Source organism: Schistocerca nitens, chromosome 11 (assembly GCF_023898315.1).
Source record: "Schistocerca nitens isolate TAMUIC-IGC-003100 chromosome 11, iqSchNite1.1, whole genome shotgun sequence".
NCBI lineage: Eukaryota > Metazoa > Arthropoda > Insecta > Orthoptera > Acrididae > Schistocerca > Schistocerca nitens.
Genome location: NC_064624.1, coordinates 142,671,862 through 142,696,074, shown reverse-complemented (window position 1 = coordinate 142,696,074; position 24,213 = coordinate 142,671,862). Strand labels below are relative to the sequence as shown.

The 24,213-nt window shown below is 42.1% G+C and overlaps 1 protein-coding gene across 3 annotated transcripts in view; it reads left to right on the top strand.

Annotated features, from left to right (window-relative positions):
• Nucleotides 1–24,213, top strand: part of LOC126212581 (uncharacterized) — a 656,804-nt gene that overhangs the window by 60,738 nt on the left and 571,853 nt on the right. Inside the window, exon 7 of one of the 3 annotated variants that reach the window (XM_049940012.1) lies at nt 198–375. In XM_049940012.1, the coding sequence (XP_049795969.1) occupies nt 198–375 (178 nt within the window). Of the gene's footprint in view, nt 1–197; nt 2,698–24,213 lie in introns of those variants that run through there. The other 2 variants (XM_049940011.1, XM_049940010.1) reach the window with 2 other exon arrangements.

Genomic DNA, 24,213 nt, shown 5'->3' with positions numbered 1-24,213 from the left:
TAGACGTGCATAGTAACAATGATATCAGTCTTTGTTAATACTCTTACTTTGTGTTGACATGCCGCCTTACATAGTTCTGGGTAATTGAACCAGGGTAATGTGGGTAAACGACGCCCAGGCTCGTCATCCAGAGAAGACTTTGGATTCAGCTGCCTGCAGTGTACGGCCACCACCTACTTGCTGTCGTTTACTTGCAGACGAGGAGTGGCAGCTGGAGGACAGAAGCCACGATACGCTCTCCGTGGACACTGACTGCGTGCAGCTGTTGGTGAACGCCCTGGACCACCCCACGTGTCCGCTGGAAGACCTGCCACTGGAAGCCGTGAAGCAGCGCGAGCAGTGCCGCGAGCAGCTGTGGGAGGACGTGGTGCAGAGGTCGCCCCACATACCCGTCACCAGCTACCTGGCCTACACGCAGAGGGTAAACGTCAACCTCTGTCTGCTGGCCTGGATGGCGGTCAACTCGTACGGCATTTGTCAGGACGTCCCGTTTAGTATGCTACAGTGCGTGCACGATGCTCGCTGCTATTTCGATAGTCCTGATGATCAATCATGTCTGCAGTCGAACGCTACAGACGCCATCTGCTCTGTTTCCAGAGCTATTCTGTTGCTAAAGTGTCGCGAATTTTCCTCCATTAAGACTTCCCATAATTGTACGCGCATTGATTTCTCATTTGGAGCGTACTATGGTATTAGCAGTATACTGTATCAAAAGCTAACAGAAGAAACACTGAACTACAAGAAAAGTTTAAACAACGCTACCTTGAAATACAAAGATTTCAAAATAGACAGCTTGAAGCCTTTAGAAATCTCATTTGTACTGATAAATATCATTTTCCGTTTCTCGACTGCCGGAGTATACTTGTACCTTCCCCAGTTACGTAACTTGCCTGGTAAGATATTATTGTTCTTTCAGATCACGTGCATAACCCAGATCCTGTGCTCTGAGGTCGTGTATCGTATGGCAGGCGTCCCTGACTTACGTACAGCAGTGCTGATAGACAGCGCCCTCACACTTCTCAGCTGTATGTGGCTGAACTCATTCTGCTACCAGATGTATGCTTGTGTTCGCCATCTCAGGCTTCCTGACCAGCTACTACCTGCTGAAGTAAGCCAGTTATTCCGTCGTGAGGTGCTGTGTGTGTTTATCCCGTGGAGTATAGTATGTGTGGCAGCTGTTGCTTTGGAAAAGACGAGTAAATATTACCTGATCTACAGTCGTATAGTAGTCCTTGCAGGCATTTCAGTGTCTGTGGCATTCAATTTGATTTGTCTCGGACTGGTTGGATACATGTACCTACGTAATCGGTGCTCCATGCGGCAACTCGAAATTGTTGATAACAAGAAATTTGCCACAAAGAAGCAATGTCTTTTTATGTCAGTTAAAGCCATTATATTGAGTGGAACAGGAATTATTATTAGAATTGGGTTCCACCAGGCTCAGGGAATAGCGCAGTTAGTGTACTATATGCATCTAGTTACGATGGTGCAAGGGCCAGTGTTCTTCGTGTGTTTTGTTTGCAATGGAACGACGCTCCCCCTACTGAAGAACAGGATACTTCTTTGGTGGAACCCAACCAACATCCCTGCAGGTCTAGAGCTGTGTTCGGCAGCCGAGAGGAATCTGGCCAGGAGAAACAATGAACAGTCTCCCTTTTCAGAATCCTCGCTGTAGCCTCCTTCAGTATTTTTCGCAAATAACTGTCTCCACACTACACTGCATTAATCCCAGCAATAAAAATGGACTGTACCTGGTATGACAATATTAAATGTATTAAATCTGATATCGTACAGCCAGTACTTCTCCTTCCTAACGTCTCCTTCATTTATAACTGTGTGCTTGTTTGTGAGTGGTAGCCTCTGTCTACCTATTCTAATGCACTGCTTACTAAAATTGTTGGGAAATGCTTTGTGTATACAATAGGCTGCGTCAATCACACGGCCTGTTATATACAAGTAAAACGCAGCACGTTGTCGGACGAATTCCCGTTCGTCAGTGTCATCTACCGTGGCGATGGTGCATTTCTGGACACATGTTCGTAGGACGTTTTTTCTCCGTTTTCCTTCGAGGATCTGTCTTTGCAGTTTGTCGGTTTTATTTATGTATAATGTATGATATTAGTATATAACTTTATGTCTGAAACAAGGAAATTTTCCATATGTGTGAGAAAGATGTACTTTTACATGTTTTGTAATTCAAGCACCATGACAAGAGACATTCAGATACTTATAAAATCAAAAGAGAGGGGCCAATGACTGAAGTGGTGTGTGCATGAAAGTGTAAATGGGTTTGTTCAGCTTATTAGTGGTTCGATTACATAGAGTGGCTCAAACAGGTATAGTAATAAAGTAACACATGACTTGTTGTGTGAAATGTGGCTTGAAGTGAACGCAAAGTGTCGAATGGAAGAGTTATATGAGATTAGCATTATTGGGTTTGTGAGACAAGATGGTGATTTGTTAAGCTAGAGGTTTGTAAGAGTACTATGGGAGATGTTAAAAGTTAATGTTCCATGTGCCACTCTTGAGCAAGGAAGAACATTACTTAAAGGCGTATTTACAGAAACAGTACTGTGGAAGGATAAACTTGTGCCATAGTAGCTTCACTAGAAGCACACAGTACGCCTAAATTGTCGGATTCGTAATCAATAGAAGATCTCCCATTTGTTCAAATAAAACCTGAGTGAGCAAAGTAAAGGAGTGCCTGTGTGAATTTAGTATCCAGCCCAACTGAAAATCCTGTGATAAATAGTACTACATGGAGTGATTTTCGTGAATTGTGAAACTACAGGCATCATCGCGCACTTACCAAGCACCCGCAGTGTTAACCGCGATTTTCGTACTGGACGCAGTGGAACCAGAGGGAGGCAGGTGTCGGGTGCAGCCCGGCTGGCCGCAGGGGGGCGCCGGCAGCTCAACACGTTCTGTAAAACCGTTTGACGAAGATTTGCAGGCCGTGCGCCTCGATTCTGTCAGCGCAGCGCCAAGCCAACCCTGGCCCGCTCTGCGTGACGTCACAAGAGCGCGCCGCGGCCTCCTCTTTAGGTGGCGGCGGCCAGAGCCGACACGGGGCCCACCCACACAAGCGTCCTGCACCACCGGGACACGCGTAAAGTCGGTCCGACACAGTGGTCGCCAGCCGAGCCTCGACCTGCTGGAAAGTATCGAACCTCATCGCTCGAAAGCCAGTAGGTAACGGCCCTCGTGCTACCTACTTACCCCCAGGCGAGATCCCGAGTTACGACCGCAGTACTGGGGACATTCACAGCCAAGTCCAGGAAATTACTTTCCACTGACTGTACGAAATACACAGTTCAAACTCAACAGGAAGACGGTCACTCAAAAAACATTACTCCCAGATTTGGATAACAAACTGAGATTATCGCTATCCAATTACCCCAGCCAAGTCAGTCTGAGTCGGAGGACCACTACCACTTCGCTAACATCACCGAGTTTTCCCTGAGCTACAATTCGCCGTAAACGCCCCCACTAATTACTATTTCAACATTCGCAGATAACGACAGGAACGTTCTTAAGCGGTAATGGATGCGCGCAAACGAGAACGCGTTTGGAAACTCGAGAACGCTGTGCGTCGCGACACAGAACTCCGCTCCAGAGCGCCCGCGACCCGCCACGTCGGCCACACGGGCGCCGACGGCCATCTTTCGATTCCCCGAGCTCCGAGCCTCTCCACGAAATCCTTCTACACGTGGGCCTTTCAGCCAATCAGGAGTAGCAGAGGACTGCAAGACCCACCACTGGCCACTCCCTGCTGCTGCTTACAGCCGCTGCTGTCACGTTCTGGTCTTCAAAAAGGCGAACCAGTGAGCAGATATGGGTGGTCAGGGAATCACCTGTTACAACCCTTTCACTCGTGGGGTATCAAGCATTAACTTCTGCAACCGATATACCTATTAAGGGCTTTCCTCTGATATATCTGGGGACAAGCATTCTCGCAGCCGAAACTGCTTGAACTGTTGTTACATGTACGTAGTTATTCGACAGCACACGTGTTACTCAGACGATGTCCCCTGCAAAGTGCATCATGCGTAACTCGCGCCACTGTCGCCAAATGCAGCACTGTCAGAGCGACTCAGACTTGGGATCAGCAGTCTGCACAACCGCCACACTTTGAGACAGGGACGACCAACTCGCATCTGCCGAGGCTAAAGGCACAGAACTCAACGCTGACTGCGAGCGTTCTCAAGCAGGGCGTCCTGTTTCCGATATGCAACAACAATAGTTTTCAGCGCACCAGACTGAAGTAGAGAACTCTGTCTCCAGCAGATCTCCAGAAACGCAACGCTACGCGAACTAGCCGAAAACCCGGACAAGAAACCCGAAGTAAACAGGCAAAGCCGCCACAAACACGATACTCCAATTACAAAAAGTTTACACTCATCCAAATACATCTCACGTAGAACAAGGTTTACAACTGGTTGGATGCAGATGGAATTAAAGCACATCTAACACAACTTATGGCACTTTAGCAAACCCTACAATAAACTATAAACTAAGAAGGTGGCAAAGAAACCGCCAAATCATTGTAACCTGCACTAAAACAGTTGCCTGCGCCACCAATTCGTTCACAAAAAAAATGCGAAAAAATTTGCCAACATCACAACTCACCCATCAGATATCGAAACCCGAGAGAACAGTTTGAGTTACTTACCGATCTGAAGCAACAGTAACAGAATCACATCGCACGCCAAACACTAAGTAAAAGAGAAACCACACAGACTCACGCTCGCCTTTGTGATAACCAATTTTGACCGTGATACAACAAACGAAAAAACTGAAGGGGACCTAAAGGTACCGGGAAACTAAATCAAAATTCCCCGATATTCCTTCGAGTCATGTATAGTTACAAAGAACCAACTAACAAGCTACTTGTTCACCATTTCAGAATGCACTGTGTACCTCACAAGGTTGGACTATTTAAACAGTACCTCCTCAATAACAGCAACGTCCATATTGCAACACTTTCCAATAAGACACGAAAAGCTGCGATATAAATTGAAATGTGAAGAACGGAGTCGAGCACATCGAATTTTTAATTGCAAAATAGACCCGAAACAAGAAGCACCAAAATGCAGGAGCTGCAACACTGATAACGTTAATAGTGATGAGAGTTGCAAAGAAAGACCAAAACAGCCTATCTCAGCAAACAAAACTGAAAACATTAAGCGCATTTATCAAACTATCGCGGTCTTCGTCCAAGAATGACACGAAAGCAATCAAACGGAAAACATACTCTGAGTCTTCACTACAGCCCTTCCCAACATGATATTTGAAAGAAGGGAAATAATAACAGCAGCTTCTAAAAAGCTACGTTCCTTGGCGAACACGGATTCACGTCTATATCGCCATATTGATAGACAAGGAGGCCTATGCCCGACGTAGCCTGAGACACCAGGAAACAAGAATTAACCTTCACATTCAAGCCTAAGAAAGATATTGCCACTATCTGCATTGTCAACACACTGGGTTTCTGCACTAAAAACAAACTCCCTAAAGGCATAGTAAGAGAAAAAGAAGTTGGTATTATAGTCGCTGCACATACCTCATGAGCAGGTAGAGAAATCAATCTAGAGAACTGTATCTGTCACGCAAACCAGACCGTAGTACAAGCTGAGATAGATGCTTCACAGTCTTTCATATAAAACACCACAATGATGTATCCTGCCGAGGAACTGCCAACTGATCTCGTTAATTATATACTCTCATTTAGCCCAGCTAAAGGAACAGGAGACTCAGTACTAGATCTGTGATATTTGCTGCAAAATTGAACAAGAAAGATATTAAACTTGTTGTAGCCATTTTGAATCACGCAAGACTCAGAAATGACTCGCCGCCTTTTAACAATCACTATGGCACTTCTATCTTAGAACATATACTACGTACAACATAGCTACCCAGATTCTGAAGTTATACTGAATTTGGCGACTGCATAGCAAACGAATACCTCACATTTCTTATGCTGTTAGCCACAAAAACTAGGAAAAAACTTAAAACGATCATAAACTCACGAAATCGGATAGTCGAAAAATTCGGATTGATACGTTTTAACACAAAACCTAACGAATCAACTATTCAAACCACTCCTTATAACATTGTAATCACCAAACACAAGTGGAAGCAATTCAACCTGCTATACCTAAAACTACCCTAAGAAGAAAATAACAAAGAGAAAGACTCCTGACGTACATAAGAAACAAAAATAAACAGTAGGGAAATTCTATAGACCATACGGCACTAACCAAATGGATATGCTACAATTGGCTTCAACGTTTTCAATGACCTAATAAGAAGAGAAACCCACCAAATGATGCGCGAGGTAATCACAAGAGTTAGGTCCCACAATAGCAGTAGTTTTTGGAAAAAAGTTCCAACAGGTCATAGCACACCATTTGCGAACAGCCATCCTTAATAGCAGATGAGGATGTCATTCATTACTGACGACCCCAGAAAAGTTCCTCAAAGTGCTACAAAAACATTCACGGTCATCCACGGTATCCAAAATTCGATGAAACCGACGAAGAAATAATACTCGAAAATCCGAATGCAACCGCTTAACATCCACTACTTTATAAGATTGACGAATATGAAATGGAAGGAAAGCAGCTCAGAGACTGGAGGCACTGGAAGATAACAAAATAAATCACTCCTTTCACAAGACACCTGCCTCAAACACATCAGACGTTTCTTCATCGCGGCCATGAAACTGAAAATAGTCTCTCTGAAATGGAAGCAAGATGATTTCGCAAACCGAAAGACCAAAAAACAACACCATCATAGGTTACCGTGCTCTCAGTGACAGGGAAAGCTATCGATACAGACTAAAAATATTCAAGGAATAGAGCAACATAATCGCACAAGAACAAGCCGGATTCAGCGGCAACCACAGCACAGGCGACCCGGTCCCAGGACTGAGCAGCAGAGCGACGCAGGCTGGACGCAACACGGCAGGCGCAACGGCGGCACGCTTTCTCGTGGACGGCGAACGCGCCTTCCATTGGTTGTGGCATGCTGGGCTGCTCTTTGAAACGTTACTTTTGAACTTCCCACCCCAAAGTGTGCAGTTTACTAAAACCGTTGCTGGAAACAGGTAAGTACAAGCGCTGCTTGGTGATCAACGTTCGAAAGTTTTACGACAGCCGCAGAGACGCCACGTGGGACAGTCACGTCTCCACTGCTACACACCAACAACACGGCTGACATCGCTAAAGGTCGAGGAACGAAAGAAGAGCCCTGTACACAGATGACACTGCGTACTGTTGTCAGGGCCCGACATGCGGCAGAATTAACGAGCAGGTCAGCCCCTTCACAAACAAGCAGGAACCATCGCTAAGCAAGTCGAGTAGATTAAAATACAATGGATCCACGAAATCTATCCTTCATCACCAACCTGTGGTATTCAACTACCCCTACTTTAAATAAATATGTATTCCTCACGTCATCTTCAGGGGTACTCTGACAGTTATCAACAATGAAGAAATACGCCAACTGGAAAATAAGATGTTATAACACAGAGAGATGTTGTTGCGCTCCTTAGTGTGAAGACTGGTTTAAAAAATAGCTCTCCATTCTACTGTATAACTTGCAGGCCTCTTCAAGTACATACTGCAGCCCACATCCATCCCAATCTCCTTGCTGTATTCACCACCTGGTCTTCCTCTACGATTTTCACCCACACTTCACTTCAAAACTAAATTGGTTACCTGTCGACGTCTCGGAACGTGTCCTACTAACCGACCCTCCATTTGGCCAAGTTGCACCTCGCATGTTCCCACGTTTCTCGGTAATCCAAACTTATCTTCCATGAGGTCAGCGTCTACCAGTTTTTTCATTTTCTGTAAAGAATTTGTGTTAGTATTTTACAACGATCAGTTATTAAACCGATAGTTCAGTAATTTTCACACCTACCAGCAACTGCTTTCTTTGGAACTGATAACATTACTTTCTTCGCCTGTCTCATACGCCTGGCACAACAGGTGGGAGAGCTCCGCCGTGGCCGGCTCTCCCGAGGCTGCCTATAATCCTGCCAGAAGACTGTTTACTCCCTGGGCCTCGTTTCGACTTAGATATTTCAGAACACTGTCAAATTTGATCTCGCACAGTTACATCTCCCACCTCATTTACATCCATGACCACTTCCCTATCTGTAATATCACCTTCAGTGAGATATAACTGACATAACTACATTAGGAAAAAACAAAACCTATGTGATGTCATGACAGCAGAAATTCTAAGTATGTTGTAGCTATGCTATTGACTATACAAAGACTTAGACCACTACACTATTCAGAATGACTCCAGTTTCTCCTATATAACATGGCACTTACCTCTGACTTACACGGTTATGTTACAAATCCCTTCGTATCATACTAGAGATTAGTTCCTAAGCATTAGTCTTAAAGACTACTAGTACAATGTAACAGGACACAAAATGCCATAACGATCGACAAACAATCGCAGGTGATGCTTTTTTAAAGGAAGGTTTCAACCCACTCATAAGGCGAATGCCAGGACTCAGCTGTAAGAATAGCATCGTCCTCCAATCTGCCAGGATTACACGCTGTGTCCAAACCAAATAAGAGCCTCAGCTTAAAGATGAACAGCGTCACTACATCATTAAGCGCATTTCCGTTCAAAGAGTAACACGTTTGCTAGGGCACATTGCTGCTTGTACTAAACTTAAATATTTTCATTTTCACCTCTCCCCTGTCAACAGTGACTGTAATTGGGACCAGCAACTCAGAAACAGACATTCTTTGACAAAGTCAGTCTGAAGTAGTCGACGAATGATCCTGACATTAATGACATGTTATTAAGACCTGACTTATCAGGTGCTGCAGATAAGTGATCTTATGTATTTGTAAAACATTAAAACTTAATTACGAAACCTTTTAATTTTCTTGATCGCAAAAACACATTGCTTTACCATTCATTACACGCTTTGGTTGCCAATCAACTATTGTTAGCTTATAAAAGAAACAATAAACAGGGAATTGCCTTAGATTTAACCAAATTTAATAAAGTTACTTAGTATTGCATGATGATTTGCCAATCATGGTAAATACTACCTGGCTAAGAATTCTGTACGCTTGAGCCCCATCATCTAATAGCATTTCCTGGAGCTGTGTAAGTAATTGGAAAGTACCCATCGGGTGAATGTCAATAGTAGTTTTCAGATATTAAAGAAATAAGCAAATAGAAATAATGAAAACATACCATGCTGACTAATGAACCACATTTTCCATAGACTATTGGTTACATCAACAAAGTTACATAGTGCAACCCTCAACATATAGTAACAAGAACAAAGGCGCTAGCCCAGCTTAAGAAGCGAAAGTAATTTAAGGAAGAGACACTCTCTCTAGTTACTTATATCGAAAATGAGTATGAGCAGAAATTAGTAAGTGTAGCTGCCTTTTTGGCCCTATCAGCTGTTCTCGACACTGCTTGGTGAGAAGCACTTCTTTAGAAATTCACAATTGTGTCGTAAATTTAAGGACTTACTTAACAACATGCTAAACAATAGAGCATTTCATATCCATTCTCACAATGACAGATGCAGGGTACTTAAACCAAATGATAGTTTACTTCAAATGTCTGTTCTGAGTCCACTACCACTTTGGTCTGTACATGCACAGTTTACCAAAAGCCTTCAAAAAAATTGATTTATCCTGATGACATTTGCTTGGTGGCTCAGAGCCTCAACGTTTATGATGCTGAAACCTCTTTATCCACTGATATGGAAGTCTTAGATGTATAAATCAAGAAATAGTGGCTCCACCTAAATCCACAGAAAATACTTGTATCTACATTACATCTGTGCAGAAGACAGTCAGAGTGCACACCAGAAGACAGATTCAGAGACCAAGTCTCGTTGTACTGCATTACACCATAATACATAGGAACAGCGCTAGATAGAACTCTTGACTTACAAGTAGCACCTAAACTCAAAACGAGAAACAACAGTCTTAAAAATTTGGTGGTATCTTATGGGGAGCTAATGCTCGTGTTTTGAGATCCATAGCTCTAACCCTATCATAGGTGGTCTGTTGCTGAAGATTACTGTTCGACCAGGATCAATAGTTCTCATACTAAGAAGATAGATGTCCAACTGAATCAGGTATTATGGGATGTATTCAGAGTACAATCGCTCTAACACTTCCTGTTCTCAGCATCATCCCACCCCCAGCTCTAAGAAACCAGCTCTCCTAAAGGTCTGGAAGAACATTCTGAAGAAATCCTCAGCTGGCCAGTCATCGAGATGCTCCACAGGCAGAACATCAACACTTGAAATCAAGGAAACCCTCATCATGCACAGCAGAAAACCTCGTTGTGTTCTCTTTGATTGCCAACCATTTACGGAAAATTCAGTAGAGTCGGTCATCAATAGTCAACAAGCATCTAGTCCAGGACCCATTCATGCAGACAGGATTCGATCTCCCCAGACATCAGTAGAGGATCTTGAAATGGATTAGCAGCGGAGAAGGCTGATGTGCTTATCTTAATTATGGGTTAAATGTTCTTTTTACAGACAATTCAATGTCGCTTTCTAAATATTCCAGTTTCGATGGCCTCAGTATTATCATAACAGAAACAGGGTCACATGTTGCAGCACGCTTGAGGCAGCTGCATGTCCTGCCCGCTGCTGTGACGTCACATGATGATCAAATCTAATGCTAATTCCAGAGATCTCTTTATCCTCAAACGTGCTGATTCGATTATATGCATGCTTAATTATCAAGATATATAATTACCCATGGGCTGTCTTCTGGATCCTGAGGTGTATGCCATAATTTCATCAAATAATTACATATGATTTATCAGTTATGCTTCTCCCATGGTCTTGGTCTGTGTATCCTGAAGTGAACTGGGCTGTGGATACTGATATAGTACTTACCGACGAGAGTCGTTGCACAGTGTCATTTTCACTATCTCTTCACTGCTCAGAAAGTGTGTTAACTGCCCTGTCGTCGTGCAATATAATTTTTGCATGTTATTGCATTAAGTCTTGGGATTTCCAGGTCATCTATACTGCAGAGAGGTATATAAACCATACAGCTCTATGATATTATCAGTTCATTTCAGAATGCTACTATTTAGCAGTACATACATGTTACCTTATGGTTCAAAACATGTAAATGTAGGATTAGCATGAGACCGTGAGTGTGAAGTTATAGTAGAAACTGAGGATGTCCGTCGTAATGTAAAACACAATTTACAGATACGAGTTGGGGCGAGCATTGTTTGCCGATGAAGCAAACTGAGAGGTTGATGACAACAGACTACGATCCTTTTCAACTTCCTCTTCACATGAACATCTGTAGCAATAAGGCAACCATTATCGACCTGTATAAAAGTGTCGTGAAGTTGTATTGGTTATGCAGTGCACTACGGATTGCAACAGACAAATAAGGTGGCAACTACATGTGAAAGCGTTACTAAACGATGTTGTATGTTATGTAAATGAATGTTGCATACAAGATGATTTAGAACAATATGTAAACATATGTATGCTTGCAGCACCAAGGGCTGCTACTATAATCCTATAAATATTGAAACTGTAGAGCCTGATTTACAGACAGAGAACGGAGATACGTCGTTGCTCCTGCTGGATTGAAGACAATGGAAGCAGAATTTATAGCATAAAAAAAACAATTATTTAAAGAATAATGTAGGGATATAAGACATAATGAATAATAAGAAATGTATCAACAATTGTTTTTTTTATTTTGTGCATGTATAAAACGTTAATAAACAAAGTTATTTAAAATGTGTATTTGTCTTTCATTGAAAGAGCACCAGTGCAAAACAAATATTATGCAAGATATTTACAGATATGATAAATACGTCATACTATTCTGCAAACCCTCAATCATACATACAGTAAATATATTCACTCATTGAGTGAATAGAGCCAGTACGGTACAGTGTCAAAAAATTTCGACGATATAAACACACATTTAAACAGCTTAAGAAGGGTTCAAGTTACTTGCACATACTTAAAACAGAGATATGAGCAACTGAAGACGGTATTGACTTTGTAAGTGGAGGTCCAATAGTACTAACTTCAGGCTTTCTGTTAGGACAATGCTTAGCATTTGATGCTAAAAAGGTTTGCAAATCTGATCTGCCTGTAGATACACGCATCAAAATGTATTACATCACCTCGGTTCCGAGAGATCCAGAACCTGTACAGAAAACTGGAATAGAATCAAGATAAACATCATTTCCGCCCTTTTTATTGCTCATGAAAACCACACATTGCATATTGTTCCACCATACAGCGTGACCTTCAGAGGTGGTGGTCTAGATTGCTATGCACAACGGTATCTCTAATACGCAGTAGCACGTCCTCTTGCAATGATGCATGCCTGTATTCATCGTGGCACACTATCCACAAGTTCATCAAGGCACTGTTGGTCTAGATTGTCCCACTCGTCAACAGCGATTCGGCGTAGATCCCTCAGAATGGTTGGTGGGTCACGTCGCACATTAACAGCCGTTTACAATCTATCCCAGCCATGTTCGATAGGGCTTATGTCTGGAGAACATGCTGGCCGTGAGATACAGGAGGTTTCCAGTTACATTACATTACAGTCAGGCAGAGGTTCCGACATCAGATATTGGATTGTAACGCATAGCCAGGAGCAGTTATAGACTCAGCTCACAATTTAATAGTGGTGAAGAGTAGACTGAAGTTTGAAACATTAGTCAGGAAGAAACAATACGCAAAAAAGTGGAATACGTAAGTACTAAGTAATGGAGAGGCAAGCTTAAATGTCTCTGAAGCTACTGATACTGCAATATAGCGCATTAGCCAGTTCAGTAGAATAAGAAGGACACCTATAAAGGGCGATCAGAGAGAAACGGTCCAGTAAACGAAGTTCTGAAATGCATACCTTATGAGCTATGAGCACTTTTTCACGTTCGATCCTGTGGAACGAGCACTAAATAGTTTACCTCTGACTCTTTTTGACGTGTCAGTCCTTTTGTATTTCGTTCTTTGTGTCTATAGTTGTGGAAAAGGCCAGTCACTTGTGTGCTGAAAGTAAAGTTTAATCATCCTTCGCTCGACCGTCATTTCAGCATCGTTAGAGTTCTGAGGTGCAGCGATCGTGGTTCATTAAGTTACTTCCTCAGTTTGCACACATACCTGCAAATCCATCGCTATCTTCCGGTGGAAATGATGAAAGTAACTGTGACTGTTGACATGTATGAGCTACGCGTGGGCATTATCGAGGCATTTCGAGCCGTGGAACAGAGAATAATTTTAGGAACTGGAAAATATGTTTTAGAAAATGCTGCTTGTTCCAGATATAGGCACAGAAGCTCAGGACGACTCACGAGAAATATGCACAGACAGTCCAGTTACGCTGGATTCCCTGAAAAATTACAGCAATCTTAGATAAATAAGGGCATAAATGAGAACAGCGCAAGGGGAAGTGGCACCTCATCTTGTGCAGTCCTGCGAATGTATGAGGACACAAGCCGGCCAAAGAGCGAGCCCGAGAAACTGCAACAGGAAACTAAGGCGGAAATTTTGCGTCAGTGAGGAAATGACAGATGCAGCGCGAAAGAGAAGTGAGAAAGAGTGGTCTGAAACCATGAAAGAGACTATGAGAAAAAAAATTTTTTTCAGCTGTTCAACATCGCCATTCTACCATTTACCACTGTCGCCTAGTCTTACAGCTGTGTCGGCTGTGCAGGGGAGATTAAAGGCTCTCTCCAGCTTGCTGAGACAGTTGAGTCTGGTGGGCCTGGAGGAGGGGCGCGGGCCCGGAAACCGAGGGGTCGCTCGACGAATTCTCCTCGGGTTATCAGCCGAGTGGCGGCGTCGTCTCGTCCCAACACTCTCTTATACTATGGCTAGCAACTCGCGATCACGTAAAAGCAGTGGAATTTGGGGTTTCTTCACAAATTTAGGTGATGGGAAAGCAAAGTGCAACTGTTGTTCTACGTGTGTTTCATATAAAGGAGGAAATACATTTAACCTAGCGCGTCATGTTCGAGTGCTGCATCCAACAGTGTCATGTCAGTCAGGCGCTTAGCGCCCCCTGCTCCTGCATCTTCCGATATTCCTTGGACAAATAACCTGAACAATCCGGAACCAACACCAGCAATTGTCAGAAGCGAACAGCAGTCGGTGCCAGAAAATAACAGTATCACTTCATTATAAGACAGCAGGCATCAATAACACAGGACATTACCTACGTATTTTTCGAAACCTCTTTCGAACAAAAGAAATCAGGAGATAGATTTCACACTTCTGGAGATTGTTGTAAAGGATTATTTGCCCTTCAACATAATGGAAAGCAAACATTTCCAAAGTTTTGTAGGCAAACTAAATGGTGCTTACAGAATGCCAGCTCGGAAGACCATTTCCGATACACTACTACAACAGTACACCATGATGAAAGAAATTGTAAGAGTCAAAATAAATTCTGCGGAAGCGGTTGTGCTGACAATGGATGGGTGGACCTCAACCACAAATGAGAGTTATTTGTTGGTGACAGCACACTACGTTAAAGACCTGGAGCTGGCATCTTCCCTCCTAGAGTGCTTTAAATACGACGAAAGGCACACGTCAGAAAAACTCTCCGAAGAACTGTGTCGTGTCACAAGGGAATGGGGCATTCAAGAAAAAGTCGTGTGTGTTGTTAGCGACAATGCTGCTAATATTGTGGCAGCTATAAGACTCACAGCCTGGAAACACAACCCCTGCTTTGCGCACACACTCAATTTAATTGTTCAGAATGGGCTTCCGCACATTCAACCCATTCTGAATAAAGTAAAAAAAAAAAAATGTTCACTTTTTTAAAAGAATTTCATAGGCCTGCACGAAACTGAAAATGATGCAGGAATTTTAAACATAAAACTTGTTATGCTATAGTTGCCCTCTTTTATGCTACCTTTTTGTATTTTATATCTGAAGAAGTCTCGTCAATGATCTGAAACTAGTAATCAGTAGAGGAGTTTTAGCGATCTTGAAATACGACTTTTATCCACACATTTTAACATAACAGATCGCCCATCATCCCTTTTGTGCCCAAGGGCATATTTTGCACTGGTTTGACGCCACCTGCGACCGCAATTCTAATTCGGTCTAAATTTCTTTGGGCAACCCAGAATGCAAGTTTGATGGCGCATTGTTGAATGTCTAGTTGCTTCGTTTCATTTTCATGGTTTATTTATAGACTAACCACTATTATTAGCAGTTTGTCACGGTTGAGCAAACGTGTTTCTTTTCAGGAAGATTTTCTACAATGAGTCATAAGAGACCTGAACGAGGCGGAAATTTTCGCTTAACATCTAATAGACGAACAAGTATCAGAGTTAACGGATTTCGAGTCGAATTATATAGACATTGAAGAGAATAAAAATAAAGAAGATACGGGGAGGAGTGGGGGCAATGAAGAAACAATGCACACGACAACACTCCCAATATGCTAGAAGTTCTGGTAGAGTGTATCCAGAAGCAGCTCCAAGAATACGTAAAAGTGGTTCTGCGAACTTGGCCCATAAACCTCAGCGAAGAAGTACAGCTGGGAAAGCAGTATCTGAATCAATCAAAAAACTTTTCACTCCTGAAATGGTTAGGAAAGTAACTGACGATACAATTGTATCATGTGAATGCAAAAAATGGATCTCTTGTTAGCGATTCTGAACTATACGCTGTACAGTAACACATACTACAATATACTGCCATACTTAACGTACTCTGTTACATTAGTTTGCTTTTAGCATCTAAGATGTACGTACTCACTTTGCATTTGACGATGTATTCGTTGTGACGCCTGATCTGAAACGAACAATCTGCAGAAATCGAATGTTTGAAAATAAGAGTTACCTCCCCAAATAAGCAAAAAAAAAAAACTACGATTGGATCTTACAGCCGATACATTTGTCCGAAAATGGAACAAAAATACGTAGTTTTATTCGGTAAGTCGCAAAAAGAGACGTCCTAAGGGACTTTACAAATATAGCGTTCATGTAGGGTTTAGATGGGACCATTAGATTCCTGTGTTATAGCCTAAATACAGCATTCATGTACGGTTTAGATAGAACCATTAGATTTCGATGTTATAGCCAATAAGTCGTTAAAAGTGATGTCGCTATGGTCTCGACTGAATGTATCCACAGGACGTGTGGCATGTAATTGAAAAAGTGTCGTGCCAACGCGTCTCCTCGAGGCTTTCAGGCTTGCAGCGAAATCGCCACGACGAGAAAAACTGAGGAATTGCAGCCAATATAAGAGGCCCTGCCGACGATCGCCCCAACCACGCGACATTCGCGAGCGGAACAGGAGTAAACTGGTAATAGTATGAGGAGAAATGAGAATAGGTTCTGGGTTCGAACCCCAGTCCTACACAAAGCTTGACGTCACGGCATTTCAAGTAAGTTACATGTGAAGAGGCAATATTTAACATCTCTCGTAGTTCGTTAACAAGGACAATAGATGCTGGGTAGGAATCCGCGTCCATTAAAAATGTTTACGTTATGTAATTTATAGTTGAAATTTGCTAACTGATGCTGTCTAAAATCGAGGTATATCACTCTCTGTACGCCTAGTCAGGAATGACTGTTAGTTTCCGTCAGTCACGAAATCTTTGCTTAGTCTACATGACCTGGGTTTGAATCCATATGGAGAACGAGACGGTTCGTCGTGTCAGTTGAAGTCCATAGATATTCTCAACTAGCTGCTCGTGAATAACTTAAATTTTTAATGGCATTTTGCGTTAAATAATAAGTACGGTATGTTACTTTCAAGAAAAAATCATGAATATGACGAACGTACTACGTGCATTACGTATCCGACGTAACAATGAGAGTGGTAACATTTGAGGTATGTCATTTATTGTAATAAATGTGAGCTTACAAGCGTTAAGGACAGTTTATATGTGATAGGGGGTTCCCTGATGTTTGCAGTACCTTGGTATTACTTTACATCTTGAGTTACTGCGAGACAGAGCAGTGTTTCCAAGTGGTGACTTCTTGTAACCATTTTCAATAGTCAAACGACTGTACTGAGAGGCTATTAGAGGACCTGCTAAACAGCTGCGTTATGCGGATTGCATGCGAATCAGGCGAAATGCAATTCGATTCGTTCGGATACTTTTGAGCATGACTGTACGTACCTAAGTTGTGTACCAGAAAGGAGTATTGTGGGTCCGATACAAGTAGGCTATTCTCACCATTTACGTACGTAATCGTTCATTGCTTACGGAAAGATTCCGGACAGTAACGTACACAGTGTAAGTACTGGCATCAGAGGCGGTGCCTTCAGTGTCGGCGCTGTGTGGTCAGGAAGGGGCAAAGTGCAAGCACGTTCTGTGAAAGAAATATTAGGCGCTGCTGCGACTAATAGTAAGGGCACAGAAGTATTTTGTTTGTAAATATTGTAGGGGCTGTTCTTGGAGGCAGATTATCTGTATAAATATTCCTACGTTATTCAAAGAATTCGTGAATACAATATTGTCAACCGATCTGACTAAAAATTGAACTAATTTTTGGCATAACATAAAACCAGCAAGCGGATCGAAACCATGAGTTGAATCGCTCAGTGACCATACTGTTACGGAAACGGAAGACGACAGACAGAAGGCGAAATACAGAGCTGCCATGAATCATTCACTCGTTTCCAGAATTCTAAATTTTCCGAAATATTACATGTAGAAATATGATTGGTGTATGAATATAACAGCAAACACAACGAGTTTAAACTGTGCTGACCACCTCACATTAACAATGCGGCGCCTTGCAAAATGCCGACAAAGCGAGAGAAGAGTTTTCTCGTGTTGTAATGTGCGGGATATTTGACCGAATGTGGCAGCTGCAACCGTGTAGGGGGCTGAACGAGATTTCTGTACGCGGTCCAAAGAAGTCAACAGCAGCGACAAGCCGCGAACCCTAAACACCGCAGCAAAGTGTGTGGAACACCGTGCGTCGGCGGTCACACGTCGAACCGCGCCGTCTGCATTTCTCACAACAATTAAAAGCAGAAGGTTGCGGCCGGCGCCTTCAGATTTGCGCCACAATGCACGTACCGGTTGAGGATCGACATTTCGTCCCCACGCTCATATTCAGCAACGAAGCAACCTCGCATTTATCTGAAAATGTTTATCTCCGCCATGTGAGAGTATGGCGTACTGAGGATCGTTGTAGTTCCTTCACAGAATAAAAACGGCCCATTCAAGCTTTGTCTGTGACACTGTGCAGAAAACATTAACCATCGGCGAATCTGGTTCATGCGCCGCAATTTCATGAGGATTTTCAGTAGCCCACACTCATATTGCGGAGATTAAATTTTTAAGATAAATTCTAGGTTGCTTCGTCGCTGAAGATCAGGATGGAGGTTCAGCATGGAGGTTCATCCTTCAGTGCTCCCTCCGTTGTGGCGCGAATCTGAATGCGCCGGCCGCAACCTTCAGCTTTTAATTGTTGTACGGGCTGCAGACGGTACGGTTCGAAGTGTAACAGCCGACGCACGGTCTTCCACACACCTTGCTGCGGTATTCAGAGTTCGCGGTTTGTCGCTGCTGTTGACTTCTTTGTACAAAAATCTCGCTCACCCTCCTCCACGGCCGAAGCTGCCACATTTGGTCAAATATCCCGCACATTACAACACACGAAAACTCTTCTCTCGCCTTTTCGGCATTTTCACAAGGCGCTGCATTCGTAAGATCAGGTGTTCGGCACAGTGTAAACTCGCTGAGGCTAAAAATATTTCGGAAAATGTAGAATTCTGGAAACCAGTGAATGATTTTGTAAGTAGGTTGGTTGGTTTGGGGAAGGAGACCAGACAGCGAGGTCATCGGTCTCATCGGATTAGGGAAGGATGGGGAAGGAAGTCGGCCGTGCCCTTTCAGAGGAACCATCCCGGCATTTGCCTGGAGCGATTTAGGGAAATCACGGAAAACCTAAATCAGGATGGCCGGACGCGGGATTGAACCGTCGTCCTCCCGAATGCGAGTCCAGTGTCTAACCACTGCGCCACCTCGCTCGGTGTAAGTAGGCTGTTTAGGTTTTTTTATTGGTAACGCCACCTCTGTATGAAAATCACTGGCTGTGCTGTGTGCAGTCTGTGGCTGCTTTGCATTGTTGTAATACTCGCCATTGTAGTGTTAGGCAGCTGGCTGTGAACAGCGCGTAGCGTTGCGCAGTTGGAGGTGAGCCGCCAGCAGTGGTGGATGTGGGGAGAGAGATGGCGGAGTTTTGATATTTGTAAAACTGGATGTTATGAACTCCTATATATATATTATGACTATTAAGGTAAATACATTGTTTGTTCTCTATCAAAATATTTCATTTGCTAACTATGCCTATCAGTAGTTAGTGCCTTCAGTACTTTGAATCTTTCATTTAGCTGGCAGTAGTGGCGCTCGCTGTATTGCAGTAGCTTGAGTAGCGAAGATTTTTGTGAGGTAAGTGATTTGTGAAACGTATAGGTTAATGATAGTCAGGGCCATTCTTTTGTAGGGATTTTTGAAAGTCAGATTGCGTTGCGCTAACAAAATAGTGTGTGTCAGTTTAAGCACAGGCGTGTATAAATAGTTTAAAGGGGACGTTTCATATGTCGACCCTTAGCCGAGGATACCTCACTGGAATCTTCTGATTTTTTCTTGTAGTTTGTGTAATTAGCGTAGCTTTTGTTTATTGCTAGCGCGTAATTGTAGAGAAAATCTCCTTTGTAGTTGCAGTCTTTCATTGTTGTACAGTAAAACAGTTGTGGCATGCATGTAGATTTGCACAAAGTATTTCGCAGCTGCAATTCACTAGATATTATTTTCAGTGCTATGTTAATGTGTTCTCTTAATTTTGCTCTTCAAATTGTGCTTTTCTGTGTTATCGTGTGAAATATTGTGACAATAATGGCGTGTGAAAAACGTAACACTAGGCTCCAAAGTAAACTGAGAAATAATAGTGACGACGAGCGTAGCTTGCCAGCACCACTGTGTAATGAATTAACAGACGTTCAAAGTAGTAATTTGGTAACTGTGCATAGGGAAATGGAGCGGGCTGCAAACAATGGCGTAGACAGTGAAACAGGTAGTGAACAGGGAAGCATTATCGATCGATCGGTCGGCAACAGCTCGCCTCAGGAATCCGAAATGACAGAACACAGTCTTGCAAATACTGTAGATTCAGGTTTTGGGGCCTCACCGTTTTCTCAAATAAGTCAAAACACGTTTTCTGCTTGTCAAAATGTGAATGCTGCTGGTGCAAATGCACTGCCGAAATGCATAGAGGAACAGATTCCAGACACTAATACATTATTACTGCAATTAATGCAGCAAATGAAACAAAATCAGAGACAAACACAGCAAAAGTTAGACACAATGGAACAAAATCTTAAAAAGTTAGACTCATTGGAACAAACTCTTGAACAAACACGTGAAGATTTAACTACTGAGTTAAATAACATTGAATCGAAATGTCAAAAAGTCTGTAATGACGTAAAAACTCAAATTTGTCACCATTTTCAACCTATTTTTTCGCGGCATGAAAATGCATTACAGAATCACGAAGCAGCCATAAAAGAACTGCAAACTATTGTTCATGAAAATCATGAGACCTTGCAAGCTAAATTTGACTCAGTTGCATCTACCGATTCAGTTACGCAACTTGCAAAAACTCAGGGAAACTTAAAGGACACAGTAGATACTCTGAAAATTGGTTCAGAAAGACACATGGAGGAAATTAGTTCATTATCAGAGAAAGTAGTTGAACTTTCGGGTCAGCTAAATAATTTATCTATGAAGGTAGATGATAATCTGAATGACACAAAACCGGTAGTCTTTAATGAGACAGAAGAGTGCGAACAAATTAGGAAACTGAAACAAAATCTGAATCAAATTAATACGCAACACCAAAGAGAAATCCGGGAAGTACAAGATCAGCTGACACAGGTAATACAAGAATTACGTATTTCAGAGGACACTCGCGCCCCAACACGGGAAGAGGGACTTAGAAATACAGAACACCCACAAGATAATAACACAGGACACTTCGGAAATTATGAAAGAAATTGGCAAGGTGCACCGAATTTTGAGATGGAACGGCCGACACGACCTAACAATGACCGATATGCGACTCGCCGACATGATGATTTTGACTATAAGCTGTTTATTACTACACGTAAATTCAAAACATTTAAGAATTCTGGCAACGACATTCATCCACAAGCGTGGCTCCATCAATTCTCTCATTGTTTTCCTCCCAACTGGTCACTGCAGCACAGATTAGAATTTATGTGTGGCTATTTAGAGAATGAACCAGCTGTAAGAATGCGATCGGTCATTCACGATTGTCACAGTGAAGGAGAATTTTACCATGCCTTCCTCTCAGCATATTGGTCTCAAGCTACACAAGACCGAGTAAAACATAGCATCATAATGATGAAACGTTTCGAACAATCTGAATTTTCCAGTCTTATGAAATATTTTGAAGACATGTTGCACAAGAATCAGTACCTGTCAAACCCATACAGCCCCTCAGAACTTATCCGCATTTGCTTAATCAAATTGCCTGAACATTTACGACACATTATTTTGGCAGGACGCTGCAAAGACGACATTGGAGCTTTTCAGGGACTGTTACAAGAATTGGAAATTGACACTGACAATCGCGGAATGCGGAAACAGGAACACAATAATTACAGGTCACATCCGTCACAGTTCCGCGATAATAACTGGACACGACAAGGCTATTCTCACAACACAAATCGTGACCAAAACAGACACCACCCGTATGACAACCGTTGGCAGGGTAGTAATAATTACAGGGAAAGATCACCTCTCCGCGGTAATGACTATCACAGAGACAATCATAGGAACAGACAATATGGGAACCAAAACAATTATTATCAGGGGAGTCAGAATAACTTTAGACATAACGGTCCAGCGCGCAGTTACGATTCAGGGAGAAATTCTCCACCACGTGACCGACAAGAAAGAAACTATGGAATCTACCGACATGACGACACACGATATGATCGTAACGACAGACCTGAATTGCATCAGAACTGGCGGGATTCAAACAGGGCAGGGCCCTCTCGACAAGGCGAATTTGTAGACGTTAGGTCTCCTAATCCCAATAACGACGCGCGCCAACAAAGGAACAGACAATGACTCGCACCGCAGGCAGCCACCTGCGCCGGCTGGCTCAGAGAAAAATAACATAGACGCTAACCTTGAGAAAAATTCCAGTATTCTTTACCGACGTACACCGCATGACAATTGCATTCAAGTTCAAACTCTGAGTACTATGAAGAGTAAAGGATTTCACCACACTTCACATATAAAACCGTTTATTGAAAAATAATCTGCTTTTTAACTTTGTCTTTGCCATATAACTTTTCACTTTACATTTTAGTATGCTTTGTAAGATTTAAGAAACTGTTAACATGCAATAATGTTTGAAGTTAAATATCCAGTCAAGAACCAAGAGAACTTATTTAAACAGAAATTACGAATGCATTGTTATTGTGGACAGACGACACAGTGTTATTGTGTGTGTGCATTCTTGCTTGTTTGTTGCACGATTACGTAACGACTATAAGGCTCATATACTTAGAACATTTACCAGTACTGTTAATGAGATTTTAATGCAACATTTTGGTTTGCTTGAAAATACATCCTTTATTTGAAGTACTTTCTGTGGGATTAAAGATGACTTAGCATTTGGTTTCTTTGACAGCTACACGATTATATCACGACGCTACTAATGAGTGACAATTTACAATGTTGCTATTGCGGTGTTTCTGTTTTATATCTGCACAGTTTTTCTGAATTCTTCTGGAAAGTAAAACACGTTTTAGTAGTAACTTTTGTGGTATAGCTACAAGGAGACAGCCTTTTCCATAGCACAACAATACGTTACAGCACAGTACTTTCTTCATCACGGCAATCGTAATAACTAAGATATCTATACGCAAAGCATTCCACTTTTGTTTATCATGAGGTAAGTACATTGACTTCAGCAGAACTTAGCTTTCGGAGGACGACAACTACGACACTTCCACAGAATCTTACAACAAGACGCACAGTTTAGCGCTACAGGACACGTATTTTAGTGATTAATTTTGTACTTAAAACATTTATTTTTAAAGATTTTTGAATTATAATGATACAAAGGTTTTCCGTGATACATTTCATTCCATTGGTGTAATCTGTAACACCTGAGGTTATAATTACATTAATCCTCAGGGGGGTACGCGCCTACTTTGTGTACCATGTGTGTGGCAAACACAAGGAGCCCTAGCTAATATGGTATTTGCTTATACAACTTTACACATCGGTACCATATTTCTCTAACACACAAATTACACAGCTATCTGATCATTTAACTGAGAGAGACAAACATTTTCTTTACTATATCAGTGACACATGTTTACGCAATTACACAGTTGGATAACTTCACACTTATGAAATTGTATTTTGTCTGTACATTGTGAAATGCTCATATTTTTTTCGGAACCATTGTGATACTATGAGAGCTTTGAATGATGTATTTGGTAAGGGAGCATGATTTTTAAAGTACATTTGAGGTAGATGACACTATTGAAATGAGCAGAGAATTTTCTTTAGGTTTTGATATTATTGGAGGAGGCTACGACGATTTTGAGATTTGACTGAGGTGTTATGATGTTATTGTTTCGACGACGATGTGTATTATGCTGTTGAGGTATGTTTATGATCAATAAGCTGATGCTATATAAGGAATGTGATTACGTGTTTATATGTATATGAATAATGAATAGAGGTTAGGGACACTGGTTTGTGAAAAAGGATGTTGGAAACCGAGAATCGTACTTTAAGAGTTATGAAATGTATGTAAATGCGTGAGTGTATTACAATGCCGACGAAAATTTCTTGAAAATTGTTATATTCATAGGATTTTGTTTCTACACATTTGTAACGTAAATTTTCGACCTGTGAAATTTTCATATGAGAATGTCACTGTAGCGGAAACTGGTATCGTAAATATTTCGGTAAGAAAGTTAAGTGACCACCTGCACATAATGCGTCGTGGGCACCCAGCTGGGCGACAGTCGCCTGGAAAAAAGCCATTAGCGTGTGCCCCTTTCAGAGGTACAGGTGGAGAAAAAAAAAAGGGGAGGCCATTATCCTCGCTTATGACGTTCCTTTGTAGAAAGCATCGCAAAAACGACATGGTCGAACTTGAAAACATATGATT